Consider the following 24,461-nt stretch of genomic DNA (forward strand, 5'->3'; position numbering starts at 1 on the left):
TTAAATTACCTGAAAGCTGTCCCAATTAGAAGTGATCACAGTTGCAAGTAGTTGCATTCAAATTAATGAATGGTCGTAGCTGTTGCAGAAGTGGCAACAGTAGGGGGCCTGAAAGTTCCACGTTAAAACCCTTAGCTATTCCTACGGTATTGCAGATACGCCTTTTTTATAAGCCATTTGTCCATAGTGTCCTTTGATTTAGTTAAAAAATGCCCCTCAACATTCACTCACGTTTCACATTGACACCCTTACTCTTTGGAACACATGTGGGTTGAAAAATCCCCCCCCCCCCTTTTCAATCTATGCAAAAGATCTCTTTTGCATAGCTAATTTTGGGTTTTCATATCGTATTATCGTCCAGCCTTTATTGTTCCAGGTTGAGAAACTACGGTCTATGTATGATTAGCTTTCTTCATGGGGATATGCCAAGCCGTATTAAATTCAGGGTGAACCCATAGGAGGCTATGGGGGAGGGACAGCTAGGACACTTACCCCGGATGCAGAAATTTTAAGGGCGTACAATTTCAAATAAATAATCTAGTGGTTATAATCATCTTGTAATTTTTGAAATTTTATTGTAATTAAAATAAAGTAGAGGGTACAGTTAACAAATGAAGATAATTAATAAATTATTAATTAATTAGTAAAATAAAAATAAATTGAAAATTAAATAATTATACTTGAAAAAAACAACAATAATTAAATAATTTAAATGATAAATTAAAAAATAAGGAAAAATAAATTCTTAATCATTTAATACATTAAAAATAATGTTGTTAACAAATGAAACTTTTGTTAAGATTTTGCCTTATCAAGATTTTGCCCCGGGCACATGAGAGGCCAGAAGTGCCACTGGGGTGGACTAGTGGTACCATCTAGCGATATTAACATGGTCGTATTAAAAGCCATAAGGAACAAGTAAACTTTGACTTAAGGGAGATAGAGCCGAAAATTCCTGAATTTTGCTCCCTTGCTTTCCCCATGAAAAATGATCGCCTCCCAAATGAAAAATTGAAATGATATCCCTGTTTTTTTTTTAATGAGACTTGCTAATTATTTTACCTTTTTAGTTCTCTCCAAGTATTGTCGGAAAAAGTTAATTCTTTGGGCGAGTCTCATCAACTGAAACCACTTAAGGACTCCAATTACTGTTGTCGGGAGTAGAACAGCACAGAAGAACCACCACAATGAGAATATTTTCTCGTTAAAAACGTTGATAGGCAATACACATTGACAATTGTACTGTTGCAATACACCTTGGTTGGCTGCTTTCACCTAAAAAAAGTAGTTTTAATTGGATTAAGCCTAATATTAGCTTTTAGATATACTAGGCATTATGTAATTCTCCTTGCACATTACGTAAGTGATTTCAGATAAAGGAGTGACTGGTCCAATAAAAACGACATTGGCATTTTAGGTGTGTTAGATCTGCTCTGACATAGGACTAGTCAGAAGCATGGTTGTCAACCACTGACGTCCAAAAAGAGTGCAAATAAAGGAAAAAAAAGAGTGATTTTTGCTCGAAAAGAGTGCAAGTAAAAGACTTTGTATGCACAGGGCTGTCAAAGATTGCGCATCATCTCTGAGGTAAAAAAGAGTGCATTTCAAATGAAAAGTGTGCAAGTTGATTACCCTGTTCCATGGGTTAATTACACGTCTGACGAAGTTACCAACTACTGGCGTTCAAAGTGAATGGAAATTAACACCCAAAAAGAAGGATTTTCACTCTTCCGCTTCCCCTCTTTGGCAAAAAAGATTGCTTATCACACGAAAAGTGTGCAAGTTGGCAACCCTGGTCAGAAGATCACTTGATCGTGTCTATTTTTAATGTTTTGCAAGGTTGTTGAAGCACTTGTGAAAAAATTGTCAATCGTCATAGTGACAAGACTCTTGATTGACTCTTTAAACTTCATTATTCCCTTAACAGTTGCTTAAAAAAGGAAATTAACCTCTCCCAAAAATATTGGAAATATAAATTTAGGCATTTAGATATATGTAGGCTTTGAAATTTTTATGGAAAAACACATAGGCTATAAGAACGACGTTTTAACGCATTCTTACGGCATTGTGATGCGTTCCAAAATCTTCTATATCACGAGTAGTCATTTTAGCTGCTTCATAAGAGAGTATATCGAAAAAAGTTAGTTACAGGTTACACGTCTGTAAAGAGAGCAACGTTTAATCACTTTGCATATGCCAAACTGTTAGAGCTGCTCCTTCAGAATTCTCACTTTATACTGTAAGGAAAGCAGCAGTAAATATAGAGTAGTAAAAATAGCAATTAAACCGTATGGGTGATAAAGAAGTATTTAAGTCTAAAACTATTACCAATGAATATTTTATTTAGAAAATAGTTATTATATTTAGTTTATTATATTTAGTTTATTAAATAGTTTATTATATTTAGAAAATAGTTACAATGATTGTATGTTTTGTATGTAGTATGTTTTACGTAATATGTGTACAATATATTGATATTACTTTTTTCCCGCTATTATTACATTTTTGCTAAAAAAATTTTGGGTTTCATTCTTGGGTAATGGCAATCCTAAGTCTGTGGTATAATTCTGATATAATTCCAAAAAGAAAAAACAACAATTTTGTTCTAATTTGAGAAGGCTCAGATTTTGACTGTGTGCAAGAATGTAGGCAGTCACCTAGAGGAGGTAACTTTTGTAAGCTATGGCAGCTTTATTAAGAAGTTGTCTGCGCTGCCACTCTTCTATAATTATTTTATGGTAACCATACTTGATAAAAAATTTACCTTTTAACTTCAAAAAGTATTTCTGTCACTTTTTTTAGTTTTAAAGATTTTTTATAAGCGATTATAGGTATCAAAATCTGATACTGTTCTGCCTACACTCTAGATCTAAGATTTATCAAAGTTTTTCAAACAGTTCGTGGTAAGGAGCGACCCGGCTCAATGGTTACCGAAACTCTAGAAAAAGGGATTTTGAAACCAATAGATACATACAAAGAATCAGATTTTAATGTTGATTTCAAATATATAGGTTTCATCAAGTTTACTCCTACCCATAAAAAGTTACGCGCCTGAGAAAATTTAGCTGATTTTCGAAAAAAGGAGGAAAGAACCCTAAAAGTTATAGAACCTTAATGAAAATCACACTATCATATTCAGCATATCAGAGAACCCTACAGTAGAGGTTTCAAGCTCCTATCTACAAAAATGTGGAATTTTGCATTTTTTGCCAGAAGAAAGATCAGGGATGCGTGTTCATTAATTTTTATTTTTTTTACAGGGGTGATCGTATCGACCCAGTGGTCCTAGAATATCGTTAGAGGGCTCATTGGAACGGAAATTAAAAGTTCTAGTGCCCTTTTTAAGTGACCAAAAAAATGGAAGGCAACTAGGCCCCCTCCCACGCTAATTTTCTCCCCAGAATCACCCGATCAAAATTTTGAGATTGCCATTTTGTTCACCATGGTCGAAAATATGATAACTATGTCTTTTAGGATGACTTAGTCCCCCGAAGTCCCCGGGGGGAAGGGCTGAAAGTTATGAACCATACCCAATGTTAACATATAGTATTAGTTATTGGGAAGTATACAATAGTTTTCAGGGGGGATTTTTCTGGTACTGGGGGGGGGGGGTCGGGGGTTATGTGGAAGGATCTTTCCATGAAAGAAGTTTTCATGGGGGAAGGGAAATTGCTATAAAGGGGGCACTGGATTTCCCAGCATTATTTAAAAAAAGATCAGAAATTAAATATAAAAAATAAAGTTTTTTGACTGAGAGTAAGCAGCAACATCGAAGCTTAAAACGAACAAAAAATATTACGTATATTATTGGGTTCACCCCCTAGTGAATACCTACTTCTTTAAGCCAAAGATTTTTTAGTACTTTCATAAGAGCCATTTATTATAAATTACGGCCTTTGTGATTAAGAGGCCATTTTTAACAAATTGGAACAAAATTCGAACTTAAGCTTAAAGAGCGAGATACTGACTAGGAGGCGAACCCCCTAATATACGTATTAGAAATATATTAATATAGAAGTTCGTTACGTAAGTTAATTCGTAAGTTACGTATATTTATTAATAATAAAAACGTTCGTAAATAAAATTAAACAATTTTCAAGAAAGCCATTTAACCAAACAAAAGTAAAATTAATATACGAATTTTGTTTTAATTAGTCATATACGGTGAGCCAAATTCAAAATCTGCATTAATTCAAAGACGTTCTTAAATTAAATAAAAAAAAACAAGTTTTTTTAACTGAAAGTAAGGAACGACGTTAAAACTTAAAACGAACAGAAATTATTCCGTATATGAAAGGTACTGTCCCCTCCTCACCGCCTCGCGCGTTACGCTAAAGTGTGTATTTCTCACAACTATATTTTTTTTTAAACAATAAAAAAACTTTAGCGTAAAGAGCGAGGCGTTGAGGAGGAGGCAGCTCCTTTCATATACGGAATAATTTCTGTTCGTTTTATATTTTAACGTCGTTCCTTACTTTCGATTAAAAAAATTTGTTTTTTTTATTTAATATCTATAGAAAATAAGATATTTTCATTGCAGGGAGATAAAACAGGCTTCAATGGGTTTCTCTACATTCGGCCTTATATATGGGCAAAACGTCAGAAGACAACTAGATTTGTTACGAAAGGAGTGGGAGGAGAAGCAAAAATGTGCGTCTGAATCGGTAGTCAGTTGTTACCAGGGTTGCCACCGCTGACACTTTAGTGACACTTTTGATACTTTTTTTAATGGCACTTTTCGGGACACCTGACACTATTAGGACACTTTTTAGCAAAAGTGGCACTTTTTTTGCTAAGTAGCACTATTTTACAAAAAACGAATTTTTTCAGACAAAAAACCGGAAGGAAAACTGTCAATGTAGATATGCATCGATATCCTTTTTGTCAGTTAAGATTCTTATCTTAACTCCGCACGTGGCAATTATTGCATGCAAGAATCTATCTTTGCGGTGAAAAACGTAAACGTGTTTGTGTCTATCTGTTTGTGAAAAAATTTTATATTCTTATCACTGATAAGCGAAGATCACCCAGTGATCTTCGATACGAAATACTTGGCAATGAAGAGGACAGAGACAGACATTTAACTGCAATGTAGTGGAGAAGCCTTCAATTGTTTAGTTCAACTATTTTGTGTCTTTGCAATAATTTGTAGGCTCATAGACGATAAGTCAGTCAAGCAGTTTGCAGTTCTTGAATTCAATCTTTATTTTTATTAGTTGAGGGTTGACCACAATTCAAAGAAGAAAAGAGCAAGAAAAGCTAAGAGTGTATTTTTGCGCCACTATATTAATAGCTGTTACTATATTAACCAGTCACTTGGCCAGCGACTGCTTAACTTTACGCGTCTTTTCATCGACTTCCGTGACTGGATCTCTTGAAGCCCAGTGACTGAAAAGCTCACTGGTGACATCACACAACGACTCAGCAACGCAAAAACATCCACTAAGCTCACTGGTGTCCCAGAAGAATATCTAGTGACCTCTTTAGTGACTGGGCCAGTGACACAAAAATGCGCTCAAACATTTCCGTTCATATTTTTCATTTTTTTTTCTTTGAACTCTTGGCAATTGACAAATGAATAGACATACATAACCATAATACTAAAAACAAAATTGATAAAAAAAAACTTCCATTATCATAAATCCTATGCAATCATTAGCAAAATCAAAATCTAATTTCACTTTTTTTTCTTACTTAAATTTATGTTACATCATTACATTAATTGAATGTGGACACACTTCCTCATTTTAGTTATTTCATTCCCACTAATTATTGATTGTAAATGTGCTTTCACGCTGTTACTCTAAATGCTCGTGTTTTATTATAAAGATGCTTTCATATTGATACTTAAAATGCTAGTTGACTGTTCCAATGCCGTAGTCCCTGGAAACATGTTAAAGAAAAATTTACTGGGAGTGACGAGAGTTCTCGTGAAACTTATTCTATTCAGGTTGTGATAAACAAATTAGATTATATAGCTGTTTTATTGTTTTTCCACTAGTTTTTGCCAAATAAATTATTTGAAAGAGTTAGTGTTTGAACCACTATTAGTTGTGTTTATCATAGGGTCATCAATAGCTACGATCTATTTTCGTGGCCTTATCTTCAGCATTTTCGGAGGAAAGAAAAGTTTCAAGCACCTGAATGCACTGTAATAATCCAGATATTCCATTTTATGGAAAAACTGGATGAAAAACTCTCAATGTAGACGAGTATTGTTGTCCCTTTTTTTTCGTTTTCTCAAAAGAAAAAAAAAATGAAGGTTTTTCTTCTTTTCTTTTTCGGTTCCTTTTTCACGCTATGAACAAAGACTGCTCAGAAAAAAGAGAAGAAATTACTCTGTGGGACGATTTCCCATTTTATAAAGTAAGCACCATTTGCGTGTTAGCGGGTTTTTAGGAAGGGGGCTGGGAAGTTGACAAGAGTGAGAGTGCTGCGCAAAGCCAGAAATCAGCACCGACTAAGTAAAATCAAAATTTCTTTTTTATAGTTGATAGATGGCACTAGATCCGACATTTCAGTGTAGGAGAATTTAAAGATGCGGGAAACCAAGCGGGGGTGATCATAAGCAGATTGGCCAATATTTTCAATTTGAAAAGCTTGTTAATATGAGCGCGAGCGATGCAAGTGGCAAATTTTTGGAAAATGATACTTTTTATACAAAATTGACACTATTTTGCTACCCAAAGTAATACAAAAAAAAATGTCTGAGTAGCAACCCTGGTTGTTACCTGGTCAGTATGCGAGAATGACTTAGTAATTGGACCGAGACTGCCCAGAAAAACTTATTCTCTAGACAGGTACGACAGAAGGGCTGGTACAACCATAGCTGGATGCAAAGAGAGTTTAAAGCAGGAGAGAAGGTTCTGGTTCTCTTACCGTGTGGAAAGAGCAAATTCGAGTAACAGCGGCAAGGCCCATACAAGACACTGAAAAAACGGCCGGGAATGTTAATTACATGGTGGAATTCCCCGAGGGGAGAAAGAAGTCAAAACTTCTCCAATTAAACCTCTTTAGAAAATACCTCATGGCATATCCAGGTTGTCAACTGTTTGAACACACGCGGCCTGGAAGAAGTGGAAGTGGAAGTGGTGCCAAATATACACAAGGTGAGCAGGGAATCGTCTTGCCAATGAGATTTTCCCGTTATTTCTTAAACATGGAGTGCCACATCAGACAAACCGATGTTGATAGTTCTGATAACGAGGTGGCCAATCATATTACCAAAATATTGTTGGAATGGCTTGTTTACGGACGTCAAAAATATATAAGAGTTATAAGTATTGTAAGGCCACCTGAAAGAGACAGGGTCAGTCTATAGTTAGGCCATGGAGTCAAGAGGGTCAAATGTCATGGGGAGTCAATGTCATGAGTAGATATCTCTGTTATACTTTGCTGACGCCCCTAGGAACCACTGAAGTGCATGAAGTTGAATGAACTTTATCTAGGTCATTCTCTAGGCCACTCTTGATTTTTCAAATTCCTTTGGATTTTTTTTCATTGAAATGTAAGAGTTGGAATATTTCAGTAGTGTTTTGTAGTGGTTTACCATGTCACTGTTACATTCTCTTGACGTTTCAAAGTTCATTTTGGATCTTTTTCGTTGTTATGCAAGAGTTGGAATATTTCTGTAGTGTTTTGTCATGGTTTACCTTGTCACTGTTACATTCTTTTGATTTTTCAATGTTAATTTTAGATTTCAGTCGTTGAAATGTAAGAGTTGGCATATTTCAGTACAGTTTTCTTGTGGTTTACCTTATCACTATTATATTTTCTAGATGCTTCAAGGTTCATTTTGGATTTTTTTTTTTAATGAAAATTAAGATTTGTAATATTTCAGTAGTGTTTTATCGTCGTTTTACCTTTTCACTGTTACATACTCTTAATGTTTAAAAGTTCATTTTGTATTTTTTTTTCGTTGAAATGTAAGAGTTGGAATATTTCAGCAGTGTTTTGTCGTGGTTTACCATGTCACTGGCATATTTCAGTAGTGTTTTGTCGTGGTTTACCTTTCAGCGTTACATTCTCTGGATTTTTCAAAGTTCATCTTGGATGTTTTTCGTTGAAATGCGAGAGTTGGAATATTTCAGTAGTGTTTCGTCGCAGTTTACTTTGTCACTGTTACACTCTCTTGATTTTTCAAATTACTTTGGATTTTTTTTCATTGAAATGTAAGAGTTGGAATATTTCAGTAGTGTTTTGTCGGGGTTTACCTTATCACTGTTACACTCTTTTGATTTTTCCAAGTTCATTTGGATTTTTTTTCGTTGAAATGTAAGAGTTGGAATATTTTACTAGTGTTTTGTTGTGGTTTACCTTGTCACTGTTACATTCTGAAGATGTTTCAAAGTTCATTTTGGATTTTTTTCGTTGAAGTGTAAGAGTTGGAATATTTCAGTAGTGTTTTGTCATGGTTTACCAAGTCACTTTTACATTCTAAAGATAGATCAAGGTTCATTTTGAATTTTTTTCCCCTTGAAATGTAAGAGTTGGAAAATTTCAGTAGTGTTTTGTCGTGTTTTATATTGTCACTCTTACATTCTCTTGATGTTTTAAAGGTCATTTTAGATTTTTTTTTTATTTGAACTATAAGAGTTTGAATATTTCGGTAGTGTTTGTGGTGGTTTACCTTGTCACTGTTACATTCTCTTGATGTTTCAAAGTTCATTTGGATTTTTTTTTGTTGAAATGTAAGAGGTGGAATATTTCAGTAGTGTTTTGTCGCAGTTTACCTTGTCACTGTTACATTCTCTTGATGTTTCAAAGTTCATTTTGGATCCTTTTCGTTGAAATGCAAGAGTTGAAATATTTCAGTAGTGTTTTGTCGTGGTTTACCTTGTAACTGTTACATTCTCTTAATGTTTGAAAGTTCATTTTGGACTTTTTTCGTTGAAATGCCAGAGTTGGAATAATTCAGTAGTGTTTTGTCGCAGTTTACCTTGTCACAGTTACACTCTCTTGATTTTTCAAATTCCTTTGGATTTTTTTCATTGAAATGTAAGAGTTAGAATATTTTAGTAGTGTTTTGTAGTTTTTACCTTATCACTGTTACATTCTCTTGATTTTTCAAAGTTCATCTTGGATGTTTTTCATTGAAATCTAAAAGTTGGAATATTTCAGTAGTGTTTTGTCGTGGTTTACTTTGTCACTGTTACACTCTTTTGATTTTTCAAAGTTCATTTGGATTTTTTTTCGTTGAAATGTAAGAAGTTGGAATATTTCACTAGTGTTTTGTTGTGGTTTACCTTGTCACTGTTACAATCTGAAGATGTTTCAAAGTTCATTTTGGATGTTTTTCGTTGAAGTGTAAGAGTTGGAATATTTCAGTAGTGTTTTGTCATGGTTTACCAAGTCACTGTTACATTCTAAAGATATTTCAAAGTTCATTTTGAATTTTTTTTTTCCCTTGAAATTTAAGAGTTGGAATATTTCAGTAGTGTTTTTCGTGGTTTACCTTGTCACTGTTACATTCTCTTTATGTTTCAAAGTTGAATTTAGATTTTTTTTTTCGTTGAAATGTAAGAGTTGGAATATTTCAGAAGTGTTTTGTCGTGGTTTACCTTGTCACTGTTAGATTCTCTTGATGTTTCAAACTTAATTTTGATTTTTTTGTTGAAATGTAAGAGATGGAATATTTCAGTAGTGTTTTGTCGTGGTTTACCTTATCACTGTTACATTCTCTTGATGTTTAAAAGTTGATTTGGATTTTTTTTTTTGAAATGTAAGAGATAGAATATTTCAGCAGTGTTTTGTCCCAGTTTACCTTGTCACTGTTACATTCTCTAGATGTTTCAAAGTTCATTTTGGATTTTTTTCGTTGAAATGTAAGAGTTGAAATATTTCAGTAGTGTTTTGTCGTGGTTTACCATATCACTGTTATATTCTCTTAATGTTTCATAGTTCATTTTGGACTTTTTTCGTTGAAATGCAAGAGTTGGAATATTTCAGTAGTGTTTTGTCGCAGTTTACCTTGTCACTGTTACTCCTCTTGATTTTTCAAATTCCTTTGGATTTTTTTTTATTGAAATGTAAGAGTTGGAATATTTCAGTAGTGTTTTGTAGTGGTTTACCTTATCACTGTTACACTCTTCTGATTTTTAAAAGTTCATATGGATTTATTTTTCGTTGAAATGTAAGAGTTGGAATATTTCACTAGTGTTTTGTTGTGGTTTACCTTGTCACTGTTACATTCAGAAGATGTTTCAAAGTTCTTTTTGGATTTTTTTCGTTGAAGTGTAAGAGTTGGAATATTTCATTTTGAATTTTTTTTCCTGGAAATGCAAGAGTTGGATTATTTCAGTTGTATTTTGTCATGGTTTACCTTGTCATTGCTAAATTCTCTTAATGTTTCAAAGTTCATTTTAGATTTTTTTTTTCGGTGAAATTTGAGAGCTGTAAAATTTCAGTAGTGTTTTGTACTGGTTTACCTTGTCACTGTTACATTCGCTTGATGTTTCCAAGTTCATTTGGATTTTTTTTCGTTGAAATGTAAGAAGTTGGAATATTTCACTAGTGTTTTGTTGTGGTTTACCCTGTCACTGTTACAATCTGAAGATGTTTCAAAGTTCATTTTGGATTTTTTTCGTTGAAGTGTAAGAGTTGGAATATTTCAGTAGTGTTTTGTCATGGTTTACCAAGTCACTGTTACATTCTAAAGATATTTCAAAGTTCATTTTGAATTTTTTTTTCCTTGAAATGTAAAAGTTGGAATATTTCAGTAGTGTTTTTCGTGGTTTACGTTGTCACAGTTACATTCTCTTGATGTTTCAAAGTTCATTTTATATTTTTCTTTTCGTTGAAATGCAAGAGTTGGAATATTTCAGAAGTGTTTTGTCGTGGTTTACCTTGTCACTGTTAGATTCTCTTGATGTTTCAAAGTTCATTTGGATTTTTTTGTTGAAATGTAAGAGATGGAATATTTCAGTAGTGTTTTGTCGTGGTTTACCTTATCACTGTTACATTCTCTTGATGTTTAAAAGTTGATTTGGATTTTTTTTTGTTGTAATGTAAGAGATGGAATATTTCAGCAGTGTTTTGTCGCAGTTTACCTTGTCACTGTTACATTCTCTTGATGTTTCAAAGTTCATTTTGGATTTTTTTCGTTGAAATGTAAGAGTTGAAATATTTCAGTAGTGTTTTGTCGTGGTTTACCATATCACTGTTATATTCTCTTAATGTTTCATAGTTCATTTTGGACTTTTTTCGTTGAAATGCAAGAGTTGGAATATTTCAGTAGTGTTTTGTCGCAGTTTACCTTGTCACTGTTACTCCTCTTGATTTTTCAAATTCCTTTGGATTTTTTTTATTGAAATGTAAGAGTTGGAATATTTCAGTAGTGTTTTGTAGTGGTTTACCTTATCACTGTTACACTCTTCTGATTTTTCAAAGTTCATATGGATTTATTTTTCCTTGAAATGCAAGAGTTGGAAAATTTCAGTAGTGTTTTGTTGTAGTTTAGCTTGTCACTGTTACATTCAGAAGATGTTTCAAATTTAATTTTGGATTTTTTTAGTTGAAGTGTAAGAGTTGGAATATTTCATTTTGAATTTTTTTTCCTTGAACTACAAGAGTTTAATTGTATAATTTGTATTTTGTAGTGATTTGCCATTGCACTGTTAAATTTTATTGACTTTTGAAATTTCATTTTAGATTTTTTTTTTTCATTCAAATTTAAGATTTGTAATGTTTCAGAATTATCTCGTAACTATCTACCTTGTTACTGTTAAATTCTCTTGATTTTTCAAAGTTCATTTGGATTTGTTTTTGTTGAAATGTAAGAGATGGAATATTTCAGTAGTGTTTTGTCGTGGTTTACCTTGTCACTGTTACATTCTCTTGATGTTTCAAAGTCCATTTGGATTTTTTTTGTTGAAATGTAAGAGATGGAATGTTTCAGTAGTGCTTTGTCGCAGTTTACCTTGTCACTGTTACATTCTCTTGATGTTTCAAAGTTCATTTTGGATTTTTTTTTGTTGAAATGTAAGAGATGGAATATTTCAGCAGTGTTTTGTCGCAGTTTACCTTGTCACTGTTAAATTCTCTTGATGTTTCAAAGTTCATTTTGGATTTTTTTAGTTGAAATGTAAGAGTTGAAATATTTCAGTAGTGTTTTGTCGTGGTTTACCTTTTCACTGTTACATTCTCTTAATGTTTCAAAGTTCATTTTGGACTTTTTTCGTTGAAATGTAAGAGTTGAAATATTTCAGTAGTGTTTTGTCGTGGTTTACAATATCACTGTTACATTCTGTTAATGTTTCAAAGTTTATTTTGGACTTTTTTCGTTGAAATGAAAGAGTTGAAATATTTCAGTAGTGTTTTGTCGCAGTTTACCTTGTCACTGTTACACTCTCTTGATTTTTCAAATTCCTTTGGATTTTTTTTTCATTGAAATGTAAGAGTTGGAATATTTCAGTAGTGTTTTGTAGTGGTTTACCTTTACACTGTTACATTCTCTTGATTTTTCAAAGTTCATCTTGGATTTTTTTCATTGAAATGTAAGAGTTGGAATATTTCAGTAGTGTTTTGTCGTGGTTTACCTTGTCACTGTTACACTCTTTTGATTTTTCAAAGTTCATTTGGATTTTTTTTCGTTGAAATGTAAGAGTTGGAATATTTCACTAGTGTTTTGTTGTGGTTTACCTTGTCACTGTTACATTCTGAAGATGTTTCAAAGTTCATTTTGGGTTTTTTTTTCCTTGAAGTGTAAGAGTTGGAATATTTCATTAGTGTTTTGTTATGGTTTATCATGTCACTGTTACATTCTAAAGATATTTCAAAGTTCATTTTGATTTTTTTTTTTCCTTGAAATGTAAGAGTTGGAATATTTCAGTAGTGTTTTGTCGTGGTTTACCTTGTCACTGTTACATTCTCTTGATGTTTCAAAGTTCATTTTGGATTTTTTTTGTTGAAATGTAAGAGTTTGAATATTTCAGTAGTGTTTTGTCGTGGATTACCTTGTCACTGTTACATTATCTTGCTGTTTCAAAGTTCATTTGGATTTTTTTTGTTGAAATGTAAGAGATGGAATATTTCAGTAGTGTTTTGTCACAGTTTACCTTGTCACTGTTACATTCTCTTGAAGTTTCAAAGTTCATTTTGAATTTTTTTTTACTTGAAATGTAAGAGTTGGAATATTTCAGTAGTGTTTTGTCGTGGTTTACCTTGTCACTGTTATATTCTCTTGATGTTTCAAAGTTCATTTGGATTTTTTTTTATTTGAAATCTAAGAGATGGAATATTTCAGTAGTGTTTTGTCGTGGTTTACCTTGTCACTGTTACATTCTCTGGATGTTTCAAAGTTTATTTGGATTTTTTTTTTTTGAAATGTATGAGATGGAATATTTAAGTAGTGTTTTGTCGCAGTTTACTTTGTCACTGTTACATTTTCTTGATGTTTCAAAGTTCATTTTGGATTTATTTCGTTTAAATGTAAGAGTTGGAATATTTCAGTAGTGTTTCGTCGTGGTTTACCTTTTCACTGTTACATTCTCTTAATGTTTCAAAGTTCATTTTGGACTTTTTTCGTTGAAATGTAAGAGTTGAAATATTTCAGTAGTGTTTTGTCGTGGTTTACCATATCACTGTTACATTCTGTTAATGTTTCAAAGTTTATTTTGGACTTTTTTCGTTGAAATGAAAGAGTTGAAATATTTCAGTAGTGTTTTGTCGCAGTTTACCTTGTCACTGTTACACTCTCTTGATTTTTCAAATTCCTTTGGATTTTTTTTTCATTGAAATGTAAGAGTTGGAATATTTCAGTAGTGTTTTGTAGTGGTTTACCTTATCACTGTTACATTCTCTTGATTTTTCAAAGTTCATCTTGGATGTTTTTCATTGAAATGTAAGAGTTGGAATATTTCAGTAGTGTTTTGTCGTGGTTTACCTTGTCACTGTTACACTCTTTTGATTTTTCAAAGTTCATTTTGGATTTTTTTTCGTTGAAATGTAAGAGTTGGAATATTTCAGTAGTATTTTGTTGTGGTTTACCTTGTCACTGTTACATTCTGAAGATGTTTCAAAGTTCATTTTGGGTTTTTTTTTCGTTGAAGTGTAAGAGTTAGAATATTTCAGTAGTGTTTTGTCGTGGTTTAACAAGTCACTGTTACATTTTAAAGATATTTCAAAGTTCATTTTGATTTTTTTTTCGTCGAAATGTAAGAGTTGGAATATTTCAGTAGTGATTTGTCGTGGTTTACCTTGTCACTGTTACATTCTCTTGATGTTTCAAAGTTCATTTGGATTTTTTTTGTTGAAATGTAAGAGATGGAATATTTCAGTAGTGTTTTGTCGTGGTTTACCTTGTCACTGTTACATTCTCTGGATGTTTCAAAGTTCATTTGGATTTTTTTTTGTTGAAATGTAAGAGATGGAATATTTCAGTAGTGTTTTGTCACGGTTTACCTTGTCACTGTTTTATTCTCGTGAAGTTTAAAATTTCATTTTGAATTTTGTTTCACTTGATGTGTAAGAGTTGAAATATTTCAGTTGTGTTTTGTCGTGGTTTACCTTGTAACTGTTACATTATATTGATTTTCCAAAGTTCATTTGGATTTTTTTTTCGTTGAAATCTAAGAGATGGAATATTTCAGTAGTGTTTTGTCGTGGTTTACCTTGTCACTGTTACATTCTCTGGATGTTTCAAAGTTTATTTGGATTTTTTTTTGTTGAAATGTAAGAGATGGAATATTTCAGTAGTGTTTTGTCCCAGTTTACCTTGCCACTGTTACATTTTCTTGATGTTTCAAAGTTCATTTTGTACTTTTTTAATTGAAATGTAAGAGTTGGAAAATTTCATTAGTGTTTTTCGTGGTTTACCTTATCACTGTTACATTCTCTTAATATTTCAAACTTCATTTTGGACTTTTTTCGTTGAAATGCAAGAGTTGGAATATTTCAGTAGTGTTTTGTCGCAGTTTACCTTGTCACTGTTACACTCTCTTGATTTTTCAAATTCCTTTGGATTTTTTTTTCGTTGAAATGTAAGTGTTGGAATAGACTTATAGTGTTTCATCGTGATTTACCTTGTCCCTTTTACATTCTCTTGATGTTTAAAAGTTCATTTTGGATATTTCTCATGGAAATGTAAGAGTTTGAAAATTTCAATAGTGTTTTGTAGTGGCTTACCTTGGCATTATTACATTCTCTTGATGTTTCAAAGTTCATTTTGATTTTTTTTCTTTGAAATGTAAGAGTTGGAATATTTCAGTAGTGTTTTTTTGTGGTTTACCTTGTCACTGTTACATTTTGAAGATGTTTCAAAGTTCATTTTGGATTTTTTTTCGTTGAAGTGTAAGAGTTGGAATATTTCAGTAGGGTTATGTCGTGGTTTACCAAGTCACTGTTACATTCTAAAGATATTTCAAAGTTCATTTTGGATTTTTTTTTTGTTCAACTATAAGAGTTGGAATATTTAAGTAGTGCTTTCTCTTGGTTTACCATGTCACTATTACATTCTTTAGATTCTTTAAAGTTCATTTTAGATTTTTTTTCTTTGAAATGTAAGAGTTGGATTATTTCTGTAGTGTTTTGTCGTGGTTTACCTTGTCACTGTTACATTCTCTTGATGTTTCAAAGTTCATTTTGGACTTTTTTTGTTGAATAGTAAGAGTTGAAATATTTCAGTAGTGTTTTGTCATGGTTTACCAAGTCACTGTTACATTCTAAAGATATTTCAAAGTTCATTTTGAATTTTTTTCCTTGAAATGTAAGAGTTGGAATATTTCAGTAGTGTTTTGTCATGGTTTACCAAGTCACTGTTACATTCTAAAGATATTTCAAAGTTCATTTTGAATTTTTTTTCGTTGAAATGTAAGAGTTGGAATATTTCAGTAGTGTTTTGTGATGGTTTACCTTGTCACTGTTACATTCTCTTGATGTTTCAAAGTTCATTTGGATTTTTTCTTGTTGAAATGTAAGAGAAGGAATATTTCAGTAGTGTTTTGTCGCAGTTTACCTTGTCACTGTTACATTCTCTTGATGTTTCAAAGTTCATTTTAGATTTTTTTTCGTTGAAATGTAAGAGTTGAAATATTTCAGTAGTGTTCTGTCGTGGTTTACCATATCACTGATACATTCTCTTAATGTTTCAAAGTTCATTTTGGACTTTTTTCGTTGAAATGTAAGAGTTGGAATATTTCACTAGTGTCTTGTTGTGGTTTACCTTGTCACTGTTACATTCTGAAGATGTTTCATAGTACATTTTGGATTTTTTTCGTTGAAGTGTAAGAGTTGGAATATTTCAATAGTGTGTTGTCATGTTTTACCAAGTCACTGATACATTCTAAAGATATTTCAAAGTTTATTTTGATTTTTTTTTGCTTGAAATGTAAGAGTTGGAATATTTCAGTAGTGTTTTGTCGTGATTTACCTTGTCACTGTTACATTCTCTTGATGTTTCAGAGTTCATTTTTTTTTCGTTGAAATGTAAGAGTGGGAATATTTCAGTAGTGATTTGTCGTGGTTTACCTTGTCACTGTTACATTCTCTTTATGTTTCAAGGTTCATTTGGAATTTTTTTTTTGAAATGTAAGAGATGGAATATTTCAGTAGTGTTTTGTCGCAGTTTACCTTGCCACTGTTACATTCTCTTGATGTTTCAAATTTAATTTTGGATTTTTTTCGTTGAAATTTAAGAATTGGAATATTTCAGTATAGTTATGTCGTGGTTTACCATATCACTGTTACATTCTCTTAATGTTTCAAAATTCATTTTGGACTTTTTTCGTTGAAATGCAAGCGTTGGAATTTTTCAGTAGTGTTTTGTCATGGTTTACCAAGTCACTGTTACATTCTAAAGATATTTCAAAGTTCATTTTGAATTTTTTTTCCTTGAAATGTAAGAGTTGGAATATTTCAGTAGTGTTTTGTCGCAGTTTACCTTGTCACTGTTACATTCTCTTGATGTTTCAAAGTTCATTTTAGATTTTTTTCGTTAAAATGTAAGAGTTGAAATATTTCAGTAGTGTTCTGTCGTGGTTTACCATATCACTGATACATTCTCTTAATGTTTCAAAGTTCATTTTGGACTTTTTTCGTTGAGATGTAAGAGTTGGAATATTTCACTAGTGTTTTGTTGTGGTTTACCCTGTCACTGTTACAATCTGAAGATGTTTCAAAGTTCATTTTGGATATTTTTCGTTGAAGTGTAAGAGTTGGAATATTTCAGTAGTGTTTTGTCATGGTTTACCAAGTCACTGTTACATTCTAAAGATATTTCAAAGTTCATTTTGAATTTCTTTTTCCTTGAAATGTAAGAGTTGGAATATTTCAGTAGTGTTTTGTCGTGGTTTACCTTGCCACTGTTACATTCTCATGATGTTTCAAAGTTCATTTGGAATTTTTTTCGTTGAAATGCAAGAGTTGGAATATTTCATTAGTGTTTTGTCATGGTTTACCAAGTCACTGTTACATTCTAAAGATATTTCAAACTTCATTTGGATATTTTTCCTTAAAATGTAATATTTGGAATATTTTACTACTGTTTTCTCGTGGTTTACCTTGTCACTGTCAGATTCTTCTGATGTTCCTGAGTTCATTTGGATTTTTTTTTGTTGAAATGCATGAGTTGTATTATTTAAGTAGTGTTTTGTCGCAGTTTATCTTGTCACTGTTACATTCTCTTGATGTTTCAAAGTTCAGTTTAGATTTTTTTCGTTGAAATGTAAGAGTTGAAATATTTCAGTAGTGGTCTGTCGTGGTTTACCATATCACTGATATATTATCTTAATGTTTCAAAGTTCATTTTGGACTTTTTTCGTTGAAATGTAAGAGTTGGAATATTTTACTAGTGTTTTGTTGTGGTTTACTTTGTCACTGTTGCATTCTGAAGATGTTTCAAAGTACATTTTGGATTTTTTTCGTTGAAGTGCAAGAGTTGGAATATTTCAGTAGTGTTTTTTCATGGTTTACCAAGTCACTGTTACATTCTGAAGATATTTCAAAGTTCATTTTGATTTTTTTTTTCCTTTAAATGTAAGAGTTGGAATATTTCAGTAATGTTGTGTCGTGGTTTACCTTGTCACTGTTACATTCTCTTGATGTTTCAAAGTTCATTTTAGATTTCTTTTCCGTTGAAGTGTAAGAGCTTGATAATTTCAGTAGTGTTTTGTTGTGGTTTACCTTGTCACTGTTACATTCTCATGATGTTTCAAAGTTCATTTTGGATTTTTTTTATTTAATATGTAAGAGTTGGAATATTTCAGTAGTGTTCTGTCGTGGTTTACCATATCACTAATATATTCTCTTAATGTTTCAAAGTTCATTTTGGACTTTTTTCGTTGAAATGTAAGAGTTGGAATATTTCAGTATTGTTTTGTCATGGTTTACCAAGTCACTTTTACATTCTAAAGATATTTCAAATCTCATTTTGAATTTTTTTTCCTTGAAATGTAAGAGTTGGAATATTTCAGTAGTGTTTTGTCGTGGTTTACCTTATCAATGTTACATTCTTTTGATGTTTCTAAGTTCATTTTGATTTTTTTGTTGAAATGTAAGAGTTGGATTATTTCAGTAGTGTTTGCCGTGGTTTACCTTGTCACTGTTACATTCTCTTGATGTTTCAAAGTTCATTTGGATTTTTTTTTGTTGAAATGTATGACATGGAATATTTCAGCAGTGTTTTGTCATAGTTTACCTTGTCATTGTTACATTTTCTTGATGTTTCAAAGTTCATTTTGGATTTTTTTCGTTGAAATGTAAGAGTTGAAATATTTCAGTAGTGTTTTGTCGTGGTTTACCATATCACTGATACATTCTCTTAATGTTTCAAAGTTCATTTTGGACTTTTTTCGTTGAAATGTAAGAGTTGGAATATTTCAGTAGTGTTTTGTCATGGTTTACCAAGTCACTTTTACATTCTAAAGATATTTCAAAGTTCATTTTGAATTTTTTTTTCCTTGAAATGTAAGAGTTGGAATATTTCAGTAGTGTTTTGTCGTGATTTACCTTGTCACTGTTACATTCTATTGATGTTTCAGAGTTCATTTTTTTTTTTGTTTAAATGTAGGATTGAGAATATTTCAGTAGTGCTTTGTCGTGGTTTACCTTGTCACTGTTACATTCTCTTGATGTTTCAAAGTTCATTTGGATTTTTTTTTATTGAAATGTAAGAGATGGAATATTTCAGTAGTGTTTTGTCGCAGTTTACCTTGTCACTGTTACATTCTCTTGATGTTTCAAAGTTCATTATAGATTTTTTTTTCGTTGAAATATAAGAGCTGGAATATTTCAGTAGTGTTTTGTCGTGGTTTACCTTGTCACTGTTACATTCTCTTGATGTTTCAAAGTTCATTTTGGATTTTTTTCATTGAGATGTAAGAGTTGAAATATTTCAGTATAGTTCTGTCGTGGTTTACCATATCACTGTTACATTCTCTTAATGTTTCAAAGTTCATTTTGGACTTTTTTCGTTGAAATGTAAGAGTTGAAATATTTCAGTAGTGTTTTGTCATGGTTTACCAAGTCACTGTTACATTCTAAAGATATTTCAAAGTTCATTTTGAATTTTTTTCATTGAAATGTAAGAGTTGGAATATTTCAGTAGTGTTTTGTGGTGGTTTACCAAGTCACTGTTACATTCTAAAGATATTTCAAAGTTCATTTTGAATTTTTTTTCCTTGAAATATACGAGTTGGAATATTTCAGTAGTGTTTTGTCATTGTTTACCTTGTCACTGTTACATTCTCTTGATGTTTCAAAGTTCATTTGGATTTTTTCTTGTTGAAATGTAAGAGAAGGAATATTTCAGTAGTGTTTTGTCGCAGTTTACCTTGTCACTGTTACATTCTCTTGATGTTTCAAAGTTCATTTTAGATTTTTTTTCGTTGAAATGTAAGAGTTGAAATATTTCAGTAGTGTTCTGTCGTGGTTTACCATATCACTGATACATTCTCTTAATGTTTCAAAGTTCATTTTGGACTTTTTTCGTTGAAATGTAAGAGTTGGAATATTTCACTAGTGTCTTGTTGTGGTTTACCTTGTCACTGTTGCATTCTGAAGATGTTTCAAAGTACATTTTGGATTTTTTTCGTTGAAGTGTAAGAGTTGGAATATTTCAGTAGTGTTTTTTCATGGTTTACCAAGTCACTGTTACATTCTAAAGATATTTCAAAGTTCATTTTGATTTTTTTTTGCTTGAAATGTAAGAGTTGGAATATTTCAGTAGTGTTTTGTCGTGATTTACCTTGTCACTGTTACATTCTCTTGATGTTTCAAAGTTCATTTGGGATTTTTTTCGTTGAAATGTAAGAGTTGGAATATTTCATTAGTGTTTTTTCATGGTTTACCAAGTCACTGTTACATTCTAAAGATATTTCAAAGTTCATTTTGATTTTTTTTTCCTTGAAATGTAAGAGTTGGAATATTTCAGTAGTGTTTTGTCGTGATTTACCTTGTCACTGTTACATTCTCTTGATATTTCAAAGTTCATTTTGGATTTTTTTCGTTGAAATGTAAGAGTTGAAATATTTCAGTATAGTTCTGTCGTGGTTTACCATATCACTGTTACATTCTCTTAATGTTTCAAAGTTCATTTTGGACTTTTTTCGTTGAAATGTAAGAGTTGAAATATTTCAGTTGTGTTTTGTCGTGGTTCACCATATCAATATTACATTCTCTTAATGTTTCAAAATTCATTTTGGACTTTTTTCGTTGAAATGCAAGAGTTGAAATATTTCAGTAGTGTTTTGTCAGGGTTTACCAAGTCACTGTTACATTCTAAAGATATTTCAAAGTTCATTTTGAATTTTTTTTGCTTTGAAATGTAAGAGTTTGAATATTTCAGTAGTGTTTTGTCGTGGTTTACCTTGTCACTGTTACATTCTCTTGATGTTTCAAAGTTCATTTTAGATTTTTTTAGTTAAAATGTAAGAGTTGAAATATTTCAGTAGTGTTCTGTCGTGGTTTACCATATCACTAATATATTCTCTTAATGTTTCAAAGTTCATTTTGGACTTTTTTCGTTGAAATGTAATATTTCAAATATTTCAGTAGTGTTTTATCATGGTTTACCAAGTAACTGTTACATTCTAATGATATTTCAAAGTTGATTTTGAATTTTTTTTCCCTTGAAATGTAAGAGTTGGAATATTTCAGTAGTGTTTTGTCGTGTTTTACCTTGTCACTCTTACATTCTCTTGATGTTTTAGAGTTCATTTTTTTTTAGTTGAAATTTAAGAGTGAGAATATTTAATTAGTGTTTTGTCGTGGTTTACCTTGTCACTGTTACATTCTCTTGATGTTTCAAAGTTCATTTGGATTTTTTTTTGTTGAAATGTAAGAGATGGAATATTTCAGTAGTGTTTTGTCGCAGTTTACCTTGTCACTGTTACATTCTCTTGATGTTTCAAAGTTCATTTTGGATTATTTTCGTTGAAATGTAAGAATTGAAATATTTCAGTATTGTTATGTCGTGGTTTACCATATCACTGTTACATTCTCTTAATGTTTCAAAATTCATTTTGGACTTTTTTTGTTGAAATGCAAGCGTTGGAATATTTCAGTAGTGTTTTGTCATGGTTTACCAAGTCACTGTTATATTCTAAAGATATTTCAAAGTTGATTTTGAATTTTTTTTTCATTGAAATGTAAGAGTTGGAATATTTCAGTAGTGTTTTGTCGCAGTTTACCTTGTCACTGTTACATTCTCTTGATGTTTCAAAGTTCATTTTAGATTTTTTTAGTTAAAATGTAAGAGTTGAAATATTTCAGTAGTGTTCTGTCGTGGTTTACCATATCACTGATACATTCTCTTAATGTTTCAAAGTTCATTTTGGACTTTTTTCGTTGAGATGTAAGAGTTGGAATATTTCACTAGTGTTTTGTTGTGGTTTACCCTGTCACTGTTACAATCTGAAGATGTTTCAAAGTTCATTTTGGATATTTTTCGTTGAAATGTAAGAGTTGGAATATTTCAGTAGTGTTTTGTCATGGTTTACCAAGTCACTGTTACATTCTAAAGATATTTCAAAGTTCATTTTGAATTTTTTTTTCCTTGAAATGTAAGAGTTGGAATATTTCAGTAGTGTTTTGTCGTGGTTTACCTTGTCACTGTTACATTCTCTTGATGTTTCAAAGTTCATTTGGAATTTTTTTCGTTGAAATGCAAGAGTTGGAATATTTCATTAGTGTTTTGTCATGGTTTACCAAGTCACTGTTACATTCTAAAGATATTTCAAAGTTAATTTTGATTTTTTTTCCTTGAAAAGTAAGAGTTGGAATATTTCAGTAGTGTTTTGTCGTGGTTTACCTTGTCACTGTTACATTCTCTTGATGTTTCAAAGTTCATTTGGATCTTTTTTTGTTGAAATGTAAGAGATGGAATATTTCAGTAGTGTTTTGTCGCAGTTTATCTTGTCACTGTTACATTCTCTTGATGTTTCAAAGTTCATTTTACATTTTTTTCGTTGAAATGTAAGAGTTGAAATATTTCAGTAGTGGTCTGTCGTGGTTTACCATATCACTGATATATTCTCTTAATGTTTCAAAGTTCATTTTGGACTTTTTTCGTTGAAATGTAAGAGTTGGAATATTTTACTAGTGTTTTGTTGTGGTTTACTTTGTCACTGTTACATTCTAAAGATATTTCAAAGTTCATTTTGATTTTTTTTCCCTTGAAATGTAAGAGTTGGAATATTTCAGTAGTGTTTTGTCGTGGTTTACCTTGCCACTGTTACATTCTCTTGATTTTTCAAAGTTCATTTTAGATTTTTTTTTCGTTGAAATGTAAGAGTTGGAATATTTCAGTAGTGTTTTGTCGTGGTTTACCTTGTCACAGTATCATTCTCTTGATGTTTCAAAGTTCATTTGGATTTTTTTTTGTTGACATGTAAGAGATGGAATATTTCAGTAGTGTTTTGTTGCAGTTTACCTTGTCACTGTTACATTCTCTTGATGTTTCAAAGTTCATTTTGGATTTTTTTCGTTGAAATGTAAGAGTTGAAATATTTCACTTTAGTTCTGTCGTGGTTTACCATATCACTGTTACATTCTCTTAATGTTTCAAATTTCATTTTGGACTTTTCTCGTTGAAATGTAAGAGTTGAAATATTTCAGTAGTGTTTTGTCATGGTTTACCAAGTCACTGTTAAATTCTAAAGATATTTCAATGTTCATTTTGAATTTTTTTTTTCCTTGAAATGTAAGAGGTGGATTATTTCAGTAGTTTTTTATTATGGATTACCTTTTCACTGTTACGTTCTTTTGGTGTTTCAAATTTCATTTTAGATTTTTTTTTTTCGTGTAAATGTAAGAGTTGGAATATTTCAGTAGTGGTTTGTCGTGGTTTACCATATCACTGATACATTCTCTTAGTGTTTCAAAGTTCATTTTGGACTTTTTTTGTTAAAATGTAAGAGTTGTAATATTTCACTTGTGTTTTGTTGGAGTTTACCTTGTCACTCTTACAATCTGAAGATGTTTCAAAGTTCGTTTTGGATTTTTTTAGTTGAAGTGTAAGAGTTGGAATAATTCAGTAGGGTTTTGTCGTGGTTTACCAAGTCGCTGTTACATGCTAAAGATATTTCAAAGTTCATTTTGAATTTTTTTTGCTTTGAAATGTAAGAGTTTGAATATTTCAGTAGTGTTTTGTCGTGGTTTACCAAGTCACTGTTACATTCTAAAGATATTTCAAAGTTCATTTTGATTTTTTTTCCTTGAAAAGTAAGAGTTGGAATATTTCAGTAGTGTTTTGTCGTGGTTTACCTTGTCACTGTTACATTCTCTTGATGTTTCAAAGTTCATTTGGATCTTTTTTTGTTGAAATGTAAGAGATGGAATATTTCAGTAGTGTTTTGTCGCAGTTTATCTTGTCACTGTTACATTCTCTTGATGTTTCAAAGTTCAGTTTAGATTTTTTTCGTTGAAATGTAAGAGTTTAAATATTTCAGTAGTGGTCTGTCGTGGTTTACCATATCACTGATACATTCTCTTAATGTTTCAAAGTTCATTTTGGACTTTTTTCGTTGAAATGTAAGAGTTGGAATATTTTACTAGTGTTTTGTTGTGGTTTACTTTGTCACTGTTACATTCTAAAGATATTTCAAAGTTCATTTTGATTTTTTTTTTCCTTGAAATGTAAGAGTTGGAATATTTCAGTAGTGTTTTGTCGTGGTTTACCTTGCCACTGTTACATTCTCTTGATTTTTCAAAGTTCATTTTAGATTTTTTTTTCGTTGAAATGTAAGAGTTGGAATATTTCAGTAGTGTTTTGTCGTGGTTTACCTTGTCACAGTATCATTCTCTTGATGTTTCAAAGTTCATTTGGATTTTTTTTGTTGACATGTAAGAGATGGAATATTTCAGTAGTGTTTTGTTGCAGTTTACCTTGTCACTGTTACATTCTCTTGATGTTTCAAAGTTCATTTTGGATTTTTTTCGTTGAAATGTAAGAGTTGAAATATTTCACTTTAGTTCTGTCGTGGTTTACCATATCACTGTTACATTCTCTTAATGTTTCAAATTTCATT

At 31.5% G+C, this 24,461-nt stretch overlaps 1 protein-coding gene across 1 annotated transcript in view; it reads right to left on the minus strand.

Annotated features, from left to right (window-relative positions):
• LOC148945452 (innexin unc-9-like) overlaps positions 1-24,461 on the minus strand; it is a 329,914-nt gene that overhangs the window by 49,199 nt on the left and 256,254 nt on the right. The window contains exon 2 of the mRNA XM_089099048.1: positions 1,063-1,275. Coding sequence (XP_088955174.1) covers positions 1,063-1,275 — 213 coding nt within the window. The remainder of the gene's footprint in view (positions 1-1,062; positions 1,276-24,461) is intronic.

Source organism: Artemia sp. Qi Xiang Cuo, chromosome 13, assembly GCF_049724085.1.
Source record: "Artemia sp. Qi Xiang Cuo chromosome 13, ASM4972408v1, whole genome shotgun sequence".
Lineage (NCBI taxonomy): Eukaryota > Metazoa > Arthropoda > Branchiopoda > Anostraca > Artemiidae > Artemia > Artemia sp. Qi Xiang Cuo.